General features: G+C 36.1%; 4 protein-coding genes across 6 annotated transcripts; 1 reads left to right on the top strand and 3 right to left on the bottom strand.

The window, feature by feature from the left end:
- Positions 1 to 352: 352 nt before the first annotated feature.
- LOC123015022 (sorting nexin-16) lies at positions 353 to 1,711 on the bottom strand. Of its 2 annotated transcripts, XM_044414434.1 has the most exons (6): positions 1,550 to 1,711; positions 1,353 to 1,501; positions 1,128 to 1,302; positions 773 to 1,081; positions 584 to 720; positions 353 to 535 (listed from the first exon to the last, which is right to left on the bottom strand). In XM_044414434.1, exons 2-6 carry the CDS (start codon positions 1,454 to 1,456, stop codon positions 469 to 471), a joined length of 792 nt encoding a protein of 263 aa, XP_044270369.1. In that variant the 5' UTR covers positions 1,457 to 1,501; positions 1,550 to 1,711; the 3' UTR covers positions 353 to 468. The 2 variants fall into 2 exon arrangements, with proteins under 2 accessions (XP_044270369.1, XP_044270368.1); XM_044414433.1 differs by having other exon boundaries at positions 1,353 to 1,685.
- Positions 1,712 to 1,777: 66 nt separating this feature from the next.
- Positions 1,778 to 3,771, bottom strand: LOC123015016 (queuine tRNA-ribosyltransferase accessory subunit 2). The gene is made up of 5 exons (XM_044414428.1): positions 3,306 to 3,771; positions 2,641 to 3,261; positions 2,386 to 2,585; positions 2,213 to 2,338; positions 1,778 to 1,981 (listed from the first exon to the last, which is right to left on the bottom strand). Exons 1-5 carry the CDS (start codon positions 3,420 to 3,422, stop codon positions 1,858 to 1,860), a joined length of 1,188 nt encoding a protein of 395 aa, XP_044270363.1. The 5' UTR covers positions 3,423 to 3,771; the 3' UTR covers positions 1,778 to 1,857.
- A 172-nt stretch (positions 3,772 to 3,943) lies between these two features.
- On the top strand, positions 3,944 to 5,165 carry LOC123015023 (negative elongation factor E). The gene is made up of 5 exons (XM_044414436.1): positions 3,944 to 4,151; positions 4,195 to 4,685; positions 4,736 to 4,790; positions 4,844 to 4,955; positions 5,005 to 5,165. The coding sequence occupies exons 1-5, from the start codon at positions 4,071 to 4,073 to the stop codon at positions 5,076 to 5,078; spliced, it is 813 nt and encodes a 270-aa protein (XP_044270371.1). The 5' UTR covers positions 3,944 to 4,070; the 3' UTR covers positions 5,079 to 5,165.
- On the bottom strand, positions 4,979 to 17,401 carry LOC123015013 (titin). 2 transcript variants are annotated; one of them, XM_044414422.1, is made up of 5 exons: positions 17,218 to 17,401; positions 14,790 to 16,869; positions 7,207 to 8,863; positions 5,799 to 7,160; positions 5,530 to 5,689 (listed from the first exon to the last, which is right to left on the bottom strand). In XM_044414422.1, the coding sequence occupies exons 1-5, from the start codon at positions 17,246 to 17,248 to the stop codon at positions 5,666 to 5,668; spliced, it is 5,154 nt and encodes a 1,717-aa protein (XP_044270357.1). In that variant the 5' UTR covers positions 17,249 to 17,401; the 3' UTR covers positions 5,530 to 5,665. The 2 variants fall into 2 exon arrangements, with proteins under 2 accessions (XP_044270356.1, XP_044270357.1); XM_044414421.1 differs by having other exon boundaries at positions 4,979 to 7,160.
- Between the last annotated feature and the right edge of the window lie 2,325 nt (positions 17,402 to 19,726).

Genomic DNA, 19,726 nt, shown 5'->3' with positions numbered 1-19,726 from the left:
TTATGGCAAAGACGATTTTGTAGCAAGTAGAAGATGGTTGACAAAATTTAAATCTAGACATACTGTTTGAAACAACAAGAAAAATTGTCAAGTAATCAACCTGCAGTTTCAACTTTTTTAAAATTACAAAACAAAATAACTAATACGTTCAACCCGATTGTACACCTTGCTGTCTTTTTTAAACAGTGATTCATAAGCAATAATTTATTTTTCAATTGACATTTTGTTTTTTACAAGAAGTTAGTTAACGTTGGTAATAAAATTTATCAAATATTGTCAAATACCAATTTTGCGAAACCATTTCAGCGATATCAGTTATTTAAAGCAAGAGGTTTAAATCAAAATTCCAAAAAACTTGTTAGAATTTATTTTATAAAAGCTGCACATTAACTTAGTTAACAATAATTTAATAATACAGTGTGTGTTGGAGCGTTAATGCATCACTAAAATACCAATAAAAACCCTTTGTCATTTAATGAGTTTGGTAAAATTTTCGCACTCTTTCTGACACTTTTGACAATTCATTATCGAGTTCCTGCAACAAAAAATTGTGCCAAAATGAATAAATTTCACCACTTCTTACTTAATTATTTTCAGTAAATTATCGGCTTCTAACGTCTTCGAATGCAACGAATCCTGCAACGAGTCTATAGTCGCGTCTTTTTCCCTCAATTGTACTTTTAAATCATTAATTGTCTCTTCCAACGCTTCAAAAATTGCCTAAAAAACAATTACAACATTTAAGAGTCACACATAAATATAATTGACCTACTCTAGATTCCTCATTAGTCTCAGAATAAATCGGAGGTTCATTCAGACAAAAGAAATCTTGTATTTCCTGTGTCGTAATCAGTGATGGTTCAGCGAGTATTGCATTAACCAAAGTTTGCAAACCACTGACTCTTTCCTCAAGAAATATGGGATCAAAATTGTTTTTCAACCACCGTTTTCGCGGAAGGAGTTGAACGATGTGGGGGTGGGAACTGCGTATTCTATTGCACAGCCTTACAAAGTCGGTGTAACGCCGGAAAACGTACCAACAGTCGCCAGTTATTTTATTTTCAATTCTTAACTTGTAAACCTAAAAAAAATTCTTTACTTGAAAATCGGAAAATAATTTAAATTACAGTAAACCGCGCCCTTTCTTCCATAATCTCGTACCCAACAATCGGAATTTGTATATTAGTAAAATTGTCACCGTTACATGAAAAAAAATTGGCGTTTTCTTCAGGAATCGAATTTTCTTCAACCAAAGTTGAATTGGAATCATTGGAAGTCGTGGAATATTGGAAGTTACGATACCTGCACGAAAATTAGACTTCAATTAATGTTTCAAAACACAATTTACTTACCTCAAAGGCTCGGATAAATAATCCTCAGAGTCAGTTGTGATAGCCTCCTCGGCTGTCTCACAATCCCCAGTTTCATTATTATTGCTTTGAAGGGGGTGCACCATCTCTTGTACTTTAAGTTGACTCAACTGTTCCGTAATCTCAGATTTCTGCTGATCCATTGTTTAAAAATAGTCACAAATATAACAAATCATAACCTTAAAACCTGCCACAATTAATTAACACCAGTTAACTGTACAAAACCAAGTCACTCATTATGAAACAATTCAAATGGAACTTAATTAAGTATTTAGAGCACAAACGTAAATAATGGAGACAACAAACATGACATTTGAATGACTTAACCTTAAAAAAAAACAGCTGTTATTGCAAATTGAGGTTAAGTAAGGGGCGGTGTTTGATGACACTTAAGCCAAATTCAAGAATTAAAAACAGACAATTTATTCAAAAATAATAGAAAAACAAGTCTTACAACACATGAATTTTAGTACAATTTGGTGTCCCGTTACTTCACTTTTTGGTGGTTCCTGAACTGTTCGGTTATACTCACTTGAAGCACTTGCAGGGTATTTGATTTCACACAATTCCGTATTTTTTCGAAAAATCGTAAATAATGGTACACATTGTGTCTAAAAAAATTGTAATTAAGGCCTGAAACTAGCTAAAACTTGGCAACGCTGGAATGACAGGTAAAGTACCCACATAAAAACTTAATTTAATTTACTTTACAATTCAATTAATTATTAGGAGTCTTAAATAATCAAAATATTTATATCCAGTTCGTTATTCGTGCCTAAAACCAGACATAACCCATCTAGTCGTCCAGCGTTGCCGGTTTTATTTCTAATCAAAATATTTACATCATTACGAGGATTGGCCCCAGAAGCTCATGAACTGATAACAAGTGGTGTATATACGCCCTTGAATATTTAGTACAAGTCGTGCAATTACAACCAGTTAAAATCGGCTGAAAGTCGTCTAAATATCTAAAAAAATCTATTACTGTTTTGAATCAAAAAATTTAAAAAAATACTTTGCGTCTCTTAGATTTATTTCATAAGTGTCTGTCTGATCTGTTGGTTCTATTGCAAAAGTCATCGCTGCTGACCTTTCTGTGAGAATATGACAATATGAGGAATCAAACAAGTCAACCCCCATTTCCACCAAATTGATAACATTTACTGGGTTCCAACAGCCTTGAATAACGCGTAACTTATCAGTGGGTAGTTTATTCTGAAAAAATATACAAAATTCAAAATTATTCGGTCAAAACGAGGATTTTAAGTACCAAAATACCCCTCACGACGGGTTCAATCTCAGCAAATTCCAAAAATTCGGCTTCGGGACCGTTATTATGAAGTCCATCTATTAAAAACCCACCTACATCTTTGACGTCTCCTAGTATAGATTTGATAAACTTTTCCCTAGCTAAGTGTTTATAACCCCCTACTACAGGTGCAATGACGAACGACTTGGCTAAACTTTCTGATTTTCGATGTCTCTCCAAACACTCCTTGTAGAAACTGACTGTATTATTGACTGATTTTGAAATGCGTTTTTCAGAACTGCTGATATTGGTGTCTCCATCAGAGAGCAAGAAATAAATGTCAGGCTTGAAAGACTCCACCACATCCATGTAACTCTTCGCGTCGTAATATACCTTGCCGTTTTTGGTCCATATGGGGACTTTCAACGTGGAATTGTGCCCCTGCTTGGTGATATTACAAGGGTCTTGAAGCGTCAGACAAGTCAGGCTGTCTTTACAACCAATAAAATTCGAAATGGTCCCTTCGTAATACTGCATCGCTTCTTTAAATGTGTGCATCCCTGCTAAGGGGATCTGCAAGATCTGGGGGTCCCTACTGACCAGTTTGAACACTTCATGTGTGATGTGGGGGATTTGACCGCCCTGAATTACAATTTTAACAAAAATTTGTCTACTTAGAGACTCACCTGTGTGTGGAGCATCACAGCTGGAGTCTTTATACAGACAGAAGGCTTCGCATCGATCTCTGAAAGAGTCCCCAAACGTTGGGCACACTTTGAGACAGATTCCACGTAAAATTTCATCGTTAATTTATACTAAACACACTCGAAAAATGTGGAAAAGCAGTTTATATAACTAAAATCACTTCCAGAATTATTTTTTGACAAATAAAGTAAACATGACATTCAAAAATCCGAAAAAAAGTGAGCACATGACGGCCTAACCTCACTTTTCCATGTTTCGCCATCAACAAAAAGAATAGTTGACAAGACGTAAATTCACTTTCATTTAAATAACTAACACGCACCAAACATGATTTAATTCACAAAAATAGTGAAACTTCACCGGTTTTTAAATAAATAAATTTTGGATTTTGGGTGTTTTGTAGTTCTTTCTTGTTTTTTGTGTGGCAACAAGCAATAAGCCGACATTTATACTAACCCATTACAGTATTGTTCAAAGTACAAAATAAAACAACCTAAATCAACATTGTAAATTTTAAGTTTTAGTTTAGTTTATTGCCATTAAATACGGTTTATTCGAAAATGTAATTAATGTTTTGATAAGTGATAGGTAATAGATCAAAGAAAATGTAAAAACAATAATACTGCAATTTTAGGTCTTCTGCACATTATGCTTCTGTTTGTGTTTATGTTTATTTTAATCTGTCAATCAGTGCTTTAGTAGTGTATTTAGAAATATTTATTTAAAAGTGTTAAAGTTAAAAAACGATGGTTTACATCCACTTTCCTGCAAATTTCACCGAGGAGGAGCTCATGCTCCAAGCCAAATACCAAAAACTCAAGAAAAAGGTAAGTGGAACACTTTAATCAACCCATGTTAACCTCTCCTCAGAAAAAGGCTCTGCAAGCCCTTAAAGCCCCAAAACCCGAGCCCGAGAAACCCATCACGCCCAAACGGCCGGCGGAAGCTCGAGATGCCCGCGAAGTCGCTAAGAAACTCATCAAATCCGGTGCCATTCCGGCCATTTCTAAACAACAAAAGCAGCCTGAACAGGGCTTCAAACGGCCCCGAGGATTGGAAAGGAAATTGATTTCGGATAAAATTGTGAGCGGGTACCAACCCTTCTCAGCCGTGCAGATGGATGATGGGCCTGATAACCCCGAAAATAAGCCGCCGAGGATTAAGAATTTGTACGACACTTTTGCCAATGCTCGCGATCGCGAAGAGAGGGGCTTGACGGAGAAACAGAGGGAGAAGCCGGATAAGCCGAGGCAGGGGAATACGATTTACGTGTCGGGGTATAAGATTACGGAGGAGTTTTTAAAAAAGCACTTTTCAACGATTGGGAATATTGTGAATATTTCAATGGAGATTGAAAAAAAGTATAGGGGGTACATATTTGTGTGCGAGATTTTACAAGTTTGGGTTTCAGTCGCGGGTTTGTCACTTTTGATAAGGTGGAAGCCGCGGAACGGGCCATAGCTGAGGTAAGTTTTTTTTTTCTTGTTGCAAATTTACAAAGCAAATAAATAATTAAAAGATGGATGGGAGTATGGTGTCCGGGATTCAACTCAAAGTCACTCTAGCGAGGCGACAGCCCCAAATAGAGCCTATAAATGACGCGTCATCGAGCGCAGCGTGGGCTACTCTAGGTATAAACAAAATAAAATTCGAATTAAACTTGATTTAACATTTTTATAGCTTCGAGTCATTCTCAAAAAGGTAATCACAGGGATAAGAGAAATCTAGTGTCGTATGATGATATGTTTGACTAATTTTACGTAAGGTGATTTATTAAGAAAAAACCCTCTTATTTATAATAGTATTAACAATAAAAAATTAAGTAATAGTTTGACTAAAAATTTATTTACATAACAAATCGACTTAAAAACCCCTTACATGTCCCTCGGCGGATTGAAAAACTCCCAGTGATGATGATGCACCGTTTTCCCATCACCCGCTAATAAAATCAATCCCGCAATTAAAACCAACAAAATCACCATCATTACATGCAAATCTTGCTGCCCGTCCGCATTTCTTATCAAATCATCCCTAATATGCGCAATCAGTCTTTTAATCGAGCAGTTGGCGGCCGCTCCGCACGCCCTGACCAACTGTCCCGTCAGCTGGGATATGGAGGGCTCAGGCGACCTAACCCGCCGCCTCGCTGGGGGCGGCGTCTCGTCCGAACTCGACCTAGAAACGGGGGTTTTGCGATGACGCCGTCGTCGAGGCGCCATGGGAATGTCCTCGTCCACGAATTGCTGCGCTCGCAGAGCATAGAAACTCGCGGGGGGCTGCGAAGGGACGTAGATGGGGTCGGGAGGTCGCGGGGGTGGCGTGTCCTCGATCGAGGCGCTTCTCACTGGGGGCTCCGGGGGGCGCTCTGAAACGGTAAGTGGGTCAGTCGGGGAATCAGCGACTGAAATGTTAGGGGGGTCATCTAGAACTAGTGATGATTTTCGGGGGGGTCGCTGGGGGGGAACGTCAGTTACTTGTTCAATCGGAGTTTTTTTTTGCCCGGAGGAAGCTTCCGATGGGGGCTCCGGGTGAGTGGTTCCACTAGCCGATTCCAAATTTTCGGTTTCTGGTTGTGGTACCACTGACTGAAGTTTTTCAAGGAGTTGTTGGACGAGGCTTGGGGGTAACTCGATTTCGCCCACTTTAAGGGCTCCGGATTTCGAACTGAGTTCATTTGTTTGGATGCTTCCACTGTCGATTTCTGAAACTACAATTCTGCTTGCTAAAAGCTCGTTCACATTTAGTCTATCGACGTCCAAATCGCTGACTTGTAGTTTTTGAGCTTTTAAAACTTCAACTTCAGTGTTTGAATCAGGTTGAATCATGACAGGTCGTTCTATTATTTTTTCGACGATTGTCGGTTGATTTTCAACTGTCACAGGCGGAGGATCCTTCAATTTAGTAAATTCTTCCGGTATTTCTGAAGTTTCTTCATCTTCTTCTTCAACCGGAATTGTCCTTTCTTTTGGTTTTTCGATCCGAGTAAATTCATGGTCAGGTAGAATTTTAGCCCCATTCAAAGGTTCCACAACCAATGTACCATGAGTGATGGTTTCTTCTTCATAAGTATAGTTCGTTGGAGTTATCAGCTGCTTCTTAGTGATAACAGTTTCCGGCTTTGGCATCGTTTCCGGTTCACAAACTTCTTCAGTTTGGGTCGAAACTTCTGTTTCGTCGACAACTTCCCCTTTTTCCCCACTCTCCTCTTCTGCAACATTCTCTTGACTTGTGATATCTTGCAAAGGCTTACTTAGTTTATTTCTGGGGGGCCTTGGGGGCGCCGGCAAAGGCCGGTCTTTCATCTTCTGAATCACCTTTCCCGAGTGTAAATCCCTATTGGGTTCATCATCAATTTCAATGTATTGCGTTATGTCAATATTTTCCTTTTCTTCATCAGTCATATTTGGGACTGGATGTTTCCGTCTCGGGGGTCTACTCGGCCCCAATGTACTGTAATTTCTCAAGGGACGTACCGGTGGTTCCTCCGAGACGGGTCTTGGTACCGTGAAAAACTTTTGTTCGGATTGGATCGACCGTTTCCGGCGTGGTGGTGTCTTCGGTGGTGGTAGAGGTGGTTCCCGTTTGTTATTCTTGTCAACGATGGCATATCCCATGTAGTCCCGGAAATCCTGGACACACGTTTCTTCAACGCAAGGTTGTTCTTCAGTAAGGGATTCGGCCCGGGAACGTGTCCGGGAGCGGGATCTCGCTGGTCTTGCTGGGGGTTCGTCTTGAATTGATTTGGAGCTGGAGCGAGAGAGGGTTCGTGATGGCCGGATTGGGGGTTCCTCCGGGGTTGGGATTATGTACTCGTGTTCGGTCTTGTAGACTTCAGTCTAGAAAAAATCGTGATTAAAATTCTTACAATTTTTACCAACTTACATCCTGGTCCGGGTTAAAATCCCCAAGAATCGACTCGTGTTCCGAGTAATTCAGACTTTTCAAACTCCGGTGTTTTCGTGGCGGAGCCATTGGTTTCTCCTCGTCTTTAAACTCCTCATCTTCACTGTCATATCCGGTGTAGGGGTCATTGATCTTAATTTCCGGTTGTTCCTTCCCTTCCATTTGCTCATTCTCGTACATGACTCTATCTTCGTCTTCATCTGGAATACCAACTTCCGGAACTTCAACAGCTATGGTCTCTTGATACGGAATAACTTCTTCTTTTTTCTTACTCCTCCTGCTTCTTCTTTTTGGTCTTGAGGGCGGAATTTCAAGCTCAAGTTCCGAATCTTGATCGAAGGATAATTGTTCTTGTGACACATGAGGAGTTTTCTTTCTTTTGGGTTTTTTCACGACTTTTCGTTTTGAAGGTGTTTCCGGGAGTGATGTATTGGAAGCACGAGTTTCATACGAGTAAGGTTCGTTTTGTAAGTCATTTAACGCGTTATTAGGGGATTTGAAAGCTTCCCGGATTTCGGAACTTAGATACATCCCGACTTCGATATTATCTTGGGAAATACCCTTTTGTCGGAGGAAAAACTCGTCCGAATCGATTTCTTCCAGGACTCCGCGGCGATGTATTCCTAGAGAACTCTCCGAGGAATGGATGTCTTTACTCGTGTTTGTGTCAAAGCTCTCATGGGGTTGTGGTTTGTCAATGGGTGAGTCTAGATCAGTGACTTGTTGGTTGGGTTCCGGATGGAAGCTCCCATGGTCCCATCGGCTGTTATAATTGTGACTGAAGGGTGAAGCGCAGTGTATTTCTTGGTTTTCCTTCTCGTAGGCATCGTCAATATCGATATCTTGGTCGTATCTGATATGAGACGCCATGTCTTCGCTTTCTTCCATCGAATCTTCCGAATGGAGAGGAATTCGGATGGAGTCTCTGCCACCCCATCTATCATCACTTTCTTGCTTTCGTTTCGTCCGGGGAACCGTCGCAAATTCACTTACTTCCCGTTCATTTTTCGCAAACGAATCGAAATCGTCTTTAGGTTTTTTCTTGAAAAGTCTAGGATATGTCCGAAAATCGAAATAATTTGTCTTGGAATCACCCGCATTTGATTCCGTCGAGTATTGTCGTTGTTTCAGAGACCGTTTTCTGCGTGGCAAACTGAACGAAGGTAGATTGACTTTCGCCGAATCCGGAATTTTTGGTAAGTTAAATTTAGGTTTTTCGAATTTGAAATTGGGTTTTTTCAAGTGTGGTTTTGGAGGCAGCTTGATCTCGTGTAATTTTGTTTTGAATTTGTCTGTCTGTGTTTTGAAGGCTTGTTGGAGTTTGCTCGGACCTTCCGATTTCGGTTTTGTTGGTTTTTGGGTGACTGTGACTGTGTGTACTGTTGTTTCCTGTTTCACTGGTGTTTTGCTAAAGTATTTGGTTTCAATTTCGGTTTGGATTTCTTGGACTGTGTAATCGGGTATTGTGGGTTCGGGTGGTTCGGAACCTAACATTCGGCGGTCTAGAGATGTTGTGCTACTGGCCAGACTTATTGGTTTTGGTTGAAGGTTCTGCTCCGAATCGATTACGTGAACGGTGGGAGGTGCTACCGATGGGATGTCGGGTGGTGGATTCACAGGTTCGTACTCGTGATCACTAAAAATAAAATAAAAAAACTGAAATCTGCATTAAACGGTTTGTTTTTGTCTAGCCTAGTTTTCTGTACTTTTCTGTCTTTAGCGATATTTTTAATACGAGTATTGGTATTTACAATCTAAAAATTAAAATAAGTTTTCAACCTCATCAGTACGTTGTTTTCTGGGTTAAAAACTAATAATTTTTCATGAAAACATCTCTCCACTCTTCATGTTTTTGTTTTTATATACAGGCTGTCATACACAGACTGGATTATAAAAAACGCCCCATGCCATAACTCCATTTTTTTTAAAGATATGGTAATACTTCTTAGAGCAAAGTTTTTATCTATTGTTTGAGATAGATGCTTCATCAATGATACTTCCTGTTCCACCGATACTGGCATCAATTTCAACTTTTGCTTTTAGGCAATTTAAAAATTAAATACAGTACTATGCTGTGGAAAGAATCGAACATTTTTATTCATTTTATCTAAGACAAGCAACAAAAATGTGTTTAACTTTGATCAAAGAATTTTGACATTAATTTGATGGTTCTAGAAACCACCGGAGTACTGTCCTTTTGAATCACACTGTATAAAGTTCGTTTTTTTTTCAAATCTATTATAGGTACAAATAGGTATATCGTACAGTGGGAAGATATATTGTGATATTCTAAATAAAATGCACTCATAAAACTAGAAAAGAACACATCATATTCTCGTATTCATACTTTGAACTGAATTTTGAGATGGAGTTGGTTTTACGTTTCTGTCTCTTGTTTATAGAGTATTTTAAATATTGCCTTTTTAATTGTATAATACCCTAGCTATTAAGACAACAAAAGTTTTAAACTATAAAACTCCTGTTGTCTTCAAATTTTTTTCGAACACTAATATATTGAGAGATCAAGATAATTTGTAATTGATTCATCTTTGGATCCAAAAACGTATGTCTGTTTTTGCACTAATGTCAAATAAAATGACAAGTCGAAAGGTAAAACGGCAAAATGGACTGGAATTAGTCGCCGACGTTGTAGGACCGTTCTTTTTTGAATGTAAATCATAAATTTAGTTAATAAAATAATCTTTTTAATCATGTCATTTTATCTTTCGAACTTTTTATTTTGATTTGACGTTTCACAGACATACGTTTTCAGATTCAAGGATGACTTGATTACAAATTATCTTGATCTCTCGATATTACTGGATCAAAGAGTAGGTATGTCAAAATTGAGAAAACCAAGATAACCAAGATGAAATAGGGTCTAATTTTCGTAATTTTTAAATTTTTTCTATTATTTTATTTCACATTCGTGCTGTAATATTTGCCTTACCGGACTTATTAGGTAAATTACTATGTAAGTATTTTTTGAAAAAAAAAATGAAATTTTGAACTCAATTAAATATTACTTTCTAAAGTACACAGTGGGAATTTCTTTTCCTTAGATGTATAACCCTTTTCTTGACAATGTATCTTGTAAAATACAAAAATTCAATTTTTTTCTAGCAAACTCAGCCTTCCAAATTCTTTAAAATAGTAATAGTTAGAAACTGTATAATTTTTCTGCACATACATATTTGGGCTAGTCAAAAGGAAATGTCTACAATGTCTATCGTGGAAGACAATTACGCCCTGGGGCTTTTCTCTGTACTTACATAAAATTATACTTTTTTTTTATTAATAGTCGAAGTTGAATTTGAACTTGGTATTGTTAAATACGTTCACTGTTATTTTTCTCTATACAGGGTGTTAAAAAAAGATTGTAAAATATTTAAGGAGGCAATAATATGAATCGAAATAAACAAAAAAGTCTTAATAAACATGGGTCCGCAAAGTAACGGTTTCTTAGATATGGAATGTGAAAATTTTCACTAGAAGCTTCTCTTTTTTGTTTGTACAGATTGCAAATAAATGTTTCCAAAACCGAATAATTTTTGATTTCTCCGAAACAGTTACTTTACGTACCCATGTTTATTAAGACTTTTTTTTGTTTTGGTCCATACTATTAGCTCCTAAAATATTTCTTAACAGTGTATTTCTCATAGTGTATTCATTCATCGAAAACATCTTACCATTGGGTAAGAAACAACTGCTTCTAAGGAGTACCTTCCTCAACTGCTACCTATAAGAGTGATAGGAAAAATAAAGTTGATAGTTTTTAATCTTTTGTTGTAAAAAAAAATAAGTCAGAAAGAAACAAAATGCTCTATCGTCTTAGACACAACTATAGCGTGTTCCTCTTTGCCCTTAAGAGGATTGAAAAGGGTATCAATCAGATTTCAATTCTAGAAATTGAAAAGTTCTTAATGTGTTTAAAAATGAAGGACATTAATTTTAAAAATAAAATGATTCAATGATTTAAAGATAGATATTATGCCCGTTAATAAGGTCACTTGATCCTCACGCAATCTCCACACAATAGAATTCCGTCATCCCATCTCGTGGTAATTTGTCCCAATAATTACCACTTCTGTTCTCAGCCCGCCGCGCTTTGTGCTGTTAAAAATAGCCCTTCCGTCTACATACCCAAATTTCGTGACCATATTGCTGACCCGACTACTGGGCCTCGTGCCCACGGGGTTAATCCTATCGGGCAGCAACGAGTCGCATTGGAAATACTGGCAAGCGCACCTCACATCCAGCGACATGACCGACGATCCCGTCGAGGAGTCCCTCGAGACATCTCTCCGTTTGGCCGTTCGACGCCGGCCCTCGGAGGCCGACCGCACTTGGCCCTCCTGCAGGGATCTCCTGCGCCGCTTCTTGCTGCCGACATAGGTCGGCATCGCCGGCTTGGCCGCTTCCATGGTCTCCTTCCAGTCTTTTATCACGATTTCTATCACATTTTCGGGCGAGAGCGACCCGCTCGGGGATCTGCCGGCCACTGGTTTATTTTTATGACGGCAGCTGGAGCGACGACGACGACCAAGGGGGGCTATTTTTACGCAAGGCTTGAGCGGTTTTTTGGTGGGTATGCGGTCGTGGAGCGAGTGCCAAGTTAACAAGACGACGATGATTATTTTGGGGAAATCTGAGCGACGCTCAAATAGTCTTGTATTGTGTGGAATTTTCAAAAAATTGTTAACTCGGTTTTGTAAAATACACACCACACAACAATTATCGCATCATATACGAGTATGTTTATACATAAAAAATTCGAACTGTAACTTTTTTTTGTTTTATCCTTCCGAGGATAAAATTGCACATATCAACATAAGGAGTTACAGTAGAGTCATTGATTGATTCGCTCTAAAAGGACTGTCGTAAACGTTCTGCAATGTCTTGTGTACAGTCAACAAAAATTAACACGAGTAGTGCATTTTTTTTATTTGACCTTTTTATGTCTCTTTAATGTTACCGATAATTTTGTATACGTTTTTTTTATAATTATTTAATAAAGGTGCAAAAACTTTGTCAATAAAAGCCACAAGTAACTTTAAAAATAGTTACAAGTCAGGATACAGCTTCTGTGTTTCCCCTTCTAATAGCCTGCAGCAAAAAAACATGCAAAATAATTTTTCCAACAATAAATAACGGGTGTTTATTGAAATTTGGCGTCATAGTCGGCGGTGATATGAGTGTGTTCTGAACGGACCACAATTTTTAATACGCCCAGCGAGTTGTCAAATGTCAGATTAGTAACTTTCAATACGATGGTTCGTTCACAATCGAACTTTTATAGATAGTTTTTACGCCAAAAAAACACCTATCAACGTGCGAAATTTAAACCCCCATAGTTCCGAAATTTTTTAAGATAGAATTTTTTTTTAATTTTTTCAATCTTCCTGGTATCTTAACTTACCTACTTGGCATTTTTTTCTGGAGCGCAAGTTTTGAAACAGCCTGTATACCTACTTAAGAGACAAAGTGATGGGATAATTGTGCGATGTGTATTTTTTAATTACAGCAGCACAAGTGATCAATATTTTTGATTTTTTATTATTTTTATATCAAATTCATCCAAATTTGTAAGAAATCTTTCAAGTTAATACTTTTTTTCGATTTAGACTTGGGCCAAAGAATACCAGAAGAGAACGTTTTTCAACACTTTTGTAATCTAAATTCTGAACCATGAGAACCAGATTTTAGGCTTTTGACCACTAAAGAAATACGTAAATTATGGCCTAATAGTGATAATTTTGCTTATTTATCACTATCATACTGTAAAGTTTTTAGTATTTTAGAAAATGTTTTTTTGCAAGAGTCCACGAATGTGCAGATTCCAAATTTCCTAACTTTCTAATGCCTACAAAAAGCTTGCTTTTTATATTAGATTAACTCTGCAATTATGAAAATATAACAATAATATATTTTATACCAGAATAAAAAGAATAGAACCAAACGTTTTTTACTTGAATTATTATTTTTTAAATCAATTGATGAAAATGTGACGTTTTGTCTGAATAACAGTTTTTGTTTATGCTCCCGAAAATAGTTATTTTTTGTATACGCTCCCGAAAACAGCTGTTTTAGGGACTCATTTGAGTCCTTAAAACGAGTCTTTTCCGGACTCAATAAAATAGTACGCAAAACGGTTATTTTAGGTACTCAGTTCCCAAAAACAGTTTTTCCGGATTAAAAAATAAAATTGATTACTTTGGTAATGAATTTTTTTTTAATTAGTATAAGAAGTGTGAATTCGTGTTTTGGAAGTTTTAACAAAAAAATCTTGTATGCACCACGTACGTAAAAGGTTTTAGGTGACTCCTCTCATTAAAGACTCGGCTTCTACGTCGCCTCGTCATTAATTACGATTCATCCCCTAAAACCCTATTTTGCGTACTTGATACATAAATAGCTATTTGTACCCAAAATATAGTTTTTATGGACGAAAAAGAAAATTGGTTACTATGGTGGCGTGGGTATTAAAACGATGATCTAAAATATACCTCTCCAGAGAATGTTGAAGCAGTGAAGCAGCGAAAGAGACTAGAAATAGGCAACATTGGTAAATGTCATGGTAAAAGTATTGGAGTTTTTGCTCCATTTTTGATGAAAGGTAAAACTTTTCCTTGTGTTTTAGGTCCAGTTTCATAATTAAATTTAAAGGAGCTTTAAATTAAATGTTGTTTAGAATGTGCTGATTGCTACGGACTTGTTGACAAAAATTTCACAGTCTAAACCAACATTAATTTTAAAGTCTTTTTAATTTGATTATGAAGCTGGCCCTAAGTCATAAAAGGTCCATTTTTGTAAGGTTTGTGGATAAAACCTTTTTTTAGAAAGACTATGATTTGATGATCTACCTATACTTTATTCTAATTGTATCGTTTTTTTTTTATGTAAGTTGCTATTTTGAGAAAAAACGCAAACTCATAGACAAAATAAAATTTCATTTGTCGCTTGTGTTTTTTTAAATACCTATGTGAAAAAACAATTAAGAAATTTGGACATTTTTGTTGAAAATGTTACAGACACCACCTGCAGCGTTTTTTACATTTTGATCTTCATTCATTTAAATGCTGTAAATATCGTTTTTTATTATTTTTTTAAATATAATAATATTTTGTACAATTCTAGGCTTATTTTTTTTATTTTGATGAATTAGATATTTTAAAATTACGAATCTGTTATAAATAAATAAATACATACATTTTTTGGGAAATTCATGACAACTATTGAAGATAAGTTTTTGTGATGTGAAATTACTTTATTTTAAAAAGAATGAAAATTGCATCTTTAAGATATGTAACAACGTCTTTGGTTTTTTTTCAATTGTTACACGGCACTCTGTATATTAACCGGAGAAACAAAATTCCTGATTTTTGCAGCTCTAATCGATCGTTCTGTCGACCTAATAAAACCCACTTTATCCTCAATATTTTTCTCCATTATTAACAAATCCACTTTAATCAATTTACGACGCCCTCTTAAATATTTTTATAGCCCATCAAACCCAAATTTCTCAAATTTATTACTCTCGAAAAAACAAACACATTCCTTACCTTAATTTTGACCATCTGTTATAATCCTCCTCGAGCGAAGTACTTTTAATAATTTTTTCCTCATCGAGATAACTCTTCTCTTCATCAACCGACATTGACTGATTATTCTCCAATACATCCAACTTTTTCTTTTCTCCAGCCTCGTCCTTTTCAGGCGCTTGAACTTCCTCGTAATCTGTATCTTTTGAATCATCTCTCGATCGTCTTTTAAACGAAACTTTCTTTTTCAAAACCGGAGACTCAGGGGTTTTTAAACTAGACTTCAGTTCGGAAACTTCGGCAACTTCTTTAGCTTTGATGTTCTGCTCCTGCAACGCCATTGCTGATTCGGTCAGTTTCAAACCGTCCTCTTCATCCACCACCATTTTTTCGGACTTTTCTTCTTCGAGTGATTTAGAATCGGCTTCTTCCTCAACCGGTTGCAAGACTTTCTTTTGAGACTCTGGTGAAACTTTCTCCACTGCGTCTTTGGCGAGTTTTTTCAGCTCGGTGAGTCTCGACTCATCGCTTGTTTCAGAAGAGGGAGTCTCGGGGATTTCAGGCTCTTTTAAAACTTCGTCATCCGAAGGTGGCGTCAGGAATATAAACTGGACACCTTCAGTTTTCGGACTTGTAGGACTTTCAACTGAACTTTCTTCAACTTTTGAGGGGTCTTCAACTTTTGGGGGGTCTTCAAGTTGAATTTCTTTCTTCTCCTCAAATTCTAGGTGAGAAAACTCATCGGTATGTCCAGGGGGAGGTTTTAACGGTATATGAATGTATTTAGGTGCACCACTTGATGGTTCTACTTTTTTGACTTCCGGTTTAGTGTCTTTAATTTCTTTAGGTTCAGTTTTTTTCTCTTGTCCTTTCTTCGAACCAGACCGCGATAGTGACAGTTTGGGAAGTTTGAATTCTTTCAGTTTTTGCATTATACTCAATTTTGATAAGCTGCTACTACTGTCAACAGATAAGCGTCTTTTCCGTTCAGGTTCTGCTGATTTGGCCCGAATTTTTCTGCTACCTTGCCTCGAAGGTGATTGTCCTTGACTTGTACTAGATTCTTCTCCAGGCATTATTATTATCATATTTTCACTCTTAGCGTCATCGTCTTGTTGGATAATTAAATAATCGCTTCCTCCTGAAAGTCCATTTTTGTTCGCATGATCCAAGTCTATAGTTTCAGTTTTGAGAATTTCGAAGGCCACGATATCGTCAGGATCTCCACTGAATCTCCTTTCTTCATTAAAACTAGCCTCAATTTCGATTTTTGGTATTTCTTCCTGTGGTTTTTCTTCTATTTTTGGCGGTTCAGGTTTCTTCTCACCGAATTCCAAGTAGGAGAATTCATCCGTTTCTCCCTCGGGTGGTTTCAAGGGAATGTGGATATAAACAGGTTTCAGATTTGGGTCAGGTTTTAAAAGTTTAGACACGTCTTTAGGTTTGGTTTCAGGTTTATTTGTACTTTTTTCAGGAGGTTGTTTTAGGGATTTTGGCAAACTTAGTTTAGGAACTTTAATTTTGTCTTTGGCTTCTTTTAATTTTTTCATAATTGCTAATTTGGACAAACTCTTTCGACTGTAGCTACTGTCTATTGATAGTTTTCTTTTTCGTTTGGGTTCTTCAGATTTGGCTCTCTCTTGTCGTCCGTTTTCTTCGATTTTTGTTGAAGTTGGCACGGGATCAACGACTTCTTCCTTATCTAAATACTGACTAATATTATCTGAACTTTCAGCGGATTCTAAATTTGTGGTTTCAGGTTCTCCGACGTCTTCTATGGTAACGGAACCTTCAGTTATATTTTTGGAATGGCTTTCTGAATCACTTGGTACTTCTGTTATAACGATATAACCCGAAGGTTCCGGTATTAAATTATTTGTTTCTTCCGTAATTTCTTTGATATCCAAAGTTTCACTCGGTTTTGGTAAAGGCGACGAACTTTTACTTTTCGACATTGCTTCCATTTTGAAAAGTTTTGGATCGATATTTTCGTCAAAAGGTTCTTTATATAAATAGGTCCAAGGGTAACCACCTCTCAAACGCTCTCTTCGGATGTCTTCCCACTTATAAGTCTTGATTGGTACCCGTGGAGCTTTCTTCCCTAGATAAAAAATAAATTTTACAACCGCCAATAAATTAACAGAAATGTGGGCCACCGTATTTTCAGCTTTTTTAAACAGGAAGTGTTAAATGGATTATTCTCGGTTTCCTCGCGTTGTTTTTTATTTTTAACCCTTTTATTGTCGGTGTTGCAATCAAAGTCGCGATTCTATTTTCGCAAGTCTCGAAGGTCGCGGCTTATTACATAATTAAGCTCCTACTAATGTGAATTAATTCAATTAAAAGATCGATAAGTGTAAAAATACCGAAGTGGCGGTGGTGCCAAGACGTCGCGCCGAAATAGAAATTCTCTTGAAACCGAATACTTTTTGATTAATTTTCGACTTACTGTGCCGTTTGTCCTTCTTATGTCGTTCCATCACTCCACGCAGCACCACTTGGACGATTCAATTTTCCCATCTTTCGAAAATGGATGGCTCACTAGTGATGTTTTGACGAAAAAAGCTGCTCTTTTTTCGATAATTTTGTGCACACGCGTGAAACGGTTCTGAAATGCTCTTCAGTCTTGGTCTGGCCTGCAACTGAGAGATACGTTCCGACTATTTCTGGAGACGCTATTTTTGAAAAGTGACGTCCTTTTGCAAATCATGCTCGCTGAATTTTCACTCTGATTGTTAGCGACATTCAGAGGCGGCTAACAATTGTAAATAAATAAGACACTGACGTCCGTTTATGCGTCTTTGATTTTTCATCTCGAGACACTAATTTATTTTTTAAACGGGGAACTTTAAAAGAGGGTAAATAATGAGTGCTGGTAGAAATACATAAACACAAAATGTTAACAAATTTTGCTTAATTAATTATTTTTTAGAAGTGGAACGGCTTAAAGAATTTTGTTAGTCTCTTTTGTGGGTATTACATTTCCCACATGTTTTTGTAAAAATAAATATGATTAAAAGGTCTCTATTTTATTTACTCATCACAAATGAGTGAAAATAGATTTTTTGAAAACGTGCCATGAATCTAAGTAGGTCACTCTACCTGACATCTTTAATAGTTCAATTATTATTTATTAGTTATTTGGATTAATTTCAAGTTTGGAAACAATATCTAAAATTTATCTATTTATGGATTTTCTTGTTTTGATATAACTCAAATACATGTCTTAAAAAATATTTAAAATTGCATTGCATTTACCATAGAGCCAATAAATTGAATTGAAAATTATATGACCCTATGAATGATCCAATCTGAATTTAGTATTTAATATGATTACCATAGCAACACAAAAATTTTCCGGAATTTTGTTTACTCATTAGCTAAAATTAATAAGTGAAGTTTTTTTTGATAGAAAAAGTAATCTCAGATGTTTAGTAAAACTTTATTTTAAACATCAAAAACTAAGACTTACTTACTTACTTGAACTCATCCATTTTTCGCGCGGAATACTACTCGAGCATTGATTAAATCCAGAAATTTTTTCTCGTGATTGGCAAAAACGTGTTCTACTCGGGCTAATTAATGTAAATCACTCGAAACAAATTCCGGAAACAATCAATGCACTCGGGATATTATAAGTGAACATCTTTCTACCAGAATTTTAAAAAAATTAGAAATTTCGAGCAAAAACTTGTCAATTTCACTATTTTTTAACCAATAATCAAAACAACATTATAGTAGGTTTTTTTACCAAAAAAATTGTACAACATTGCATTACCTTTTTTATAGTGAAACACCGAAAAATACTTATACTACTTACTTATAAACAGTGTGTCCCCGGATAGATGAAACGACTCTTGTAAAATATAAATAATTTTTGATTTAAATTTTTATTTTTTGGGGTTCAGTCCTGCTTGGGTTAAAGACTAATTTCTAACATAATTTTTGTTTCGAAAAATCAAATATGTCTTGGAATAATTCAAAAAACCTATTTTCGTGTGGAGTAAAGTAGCTTTTGTATGGCAAATACGACAAAAAGTTATGAAGAAAAGTTGTTTAAAATCAACATCTAAGTATTCCCGTATACCGAATTTCAAAATCATCGGTCAACTATAATTTTACATTTTTTATGTTTATTTCACAAATCAAAGAATTTTGTTTTTACAGTTTTTTTATTACGAATAAAAAAAGATACATTTAAATGATTAAGTACTAAATTAGTACTAAATAAAAATAAATTTTTAACGTTTCTGTTAATAATATATCTTAGAAAAAAAATGAAAATTCATTGTTGGCCAATGACTTTGAAATTTGGTATAGGGGTTTAATATTGACTCTAAACAAATTTTTTTAATAATTCTTTGTCGTCTTTGCCACATAAAAGACACTTTAGACTTTACAGAAATATAGTTTTTTTGAAAATTCCCAAAGCATATTTGTTTTTTCAAAACTAAAATTATGTTAAAAATTAATCTTTAACCAAGCAGAGCTGAACCTCAAGAAATAAAGATTTAAATCAAACTTTTTTTTCTTTTACAAGAGTCATTTCACCTATCCGGGGATACACTGTATACTTTATGATAAATAAAGTCCATTAATATGAATGAGTACCAAGAGAAGATATCGCACTCAACTATTCCAGAATAAGCACACCAAATTAAATTTTAAATTTAATATTTACAATCTAGTATTTTTAGTTTTGGTAGTTAGGGAAATGATTTGTAAACAAATTACTTTTTTAATAAACATTTAAGCGGGTCGTAAGTTTTTAATTTCTTCCTGTTTTCCTTCATTCTATTTCTCGAACAGAACCTCTCAAATTGCGAACTTACTAGACGCTAGAGTGTTAAAATAGTACCTATATAAAATAGCAAGTGTTACAAACACTCTCATCGTGACACGAGTAGTTTATGACACGAGACACACAGTGCCGAGTGTTACAATGCACCAGTATCACA

The sequence above is a fragment of the Tribolium madens genome, unplaced genomic scaffold (genome assembly GCF_015345945.1).
Source record: "Tribolium madens isolate multiple individuals breed KSU strain unplaced genomic scaffold, Tmad_KSU_1.1 Scaffold_97;HRSCAF=244;Tcas5.2_LG3a, whole genome shotgun sequence".
Taxonomy (NCBI): domain Eukaryota; kingdom Metazoa; phylum Arthropoda; class Insecta; order Coleoptera; family Tenebrionidae; genus Tribolium; species Tribolium madens.
Note: the sequence above shows the minus strand (reverse complement) of the source record. Positions and strands in the feature narration are given on the sequence as shown.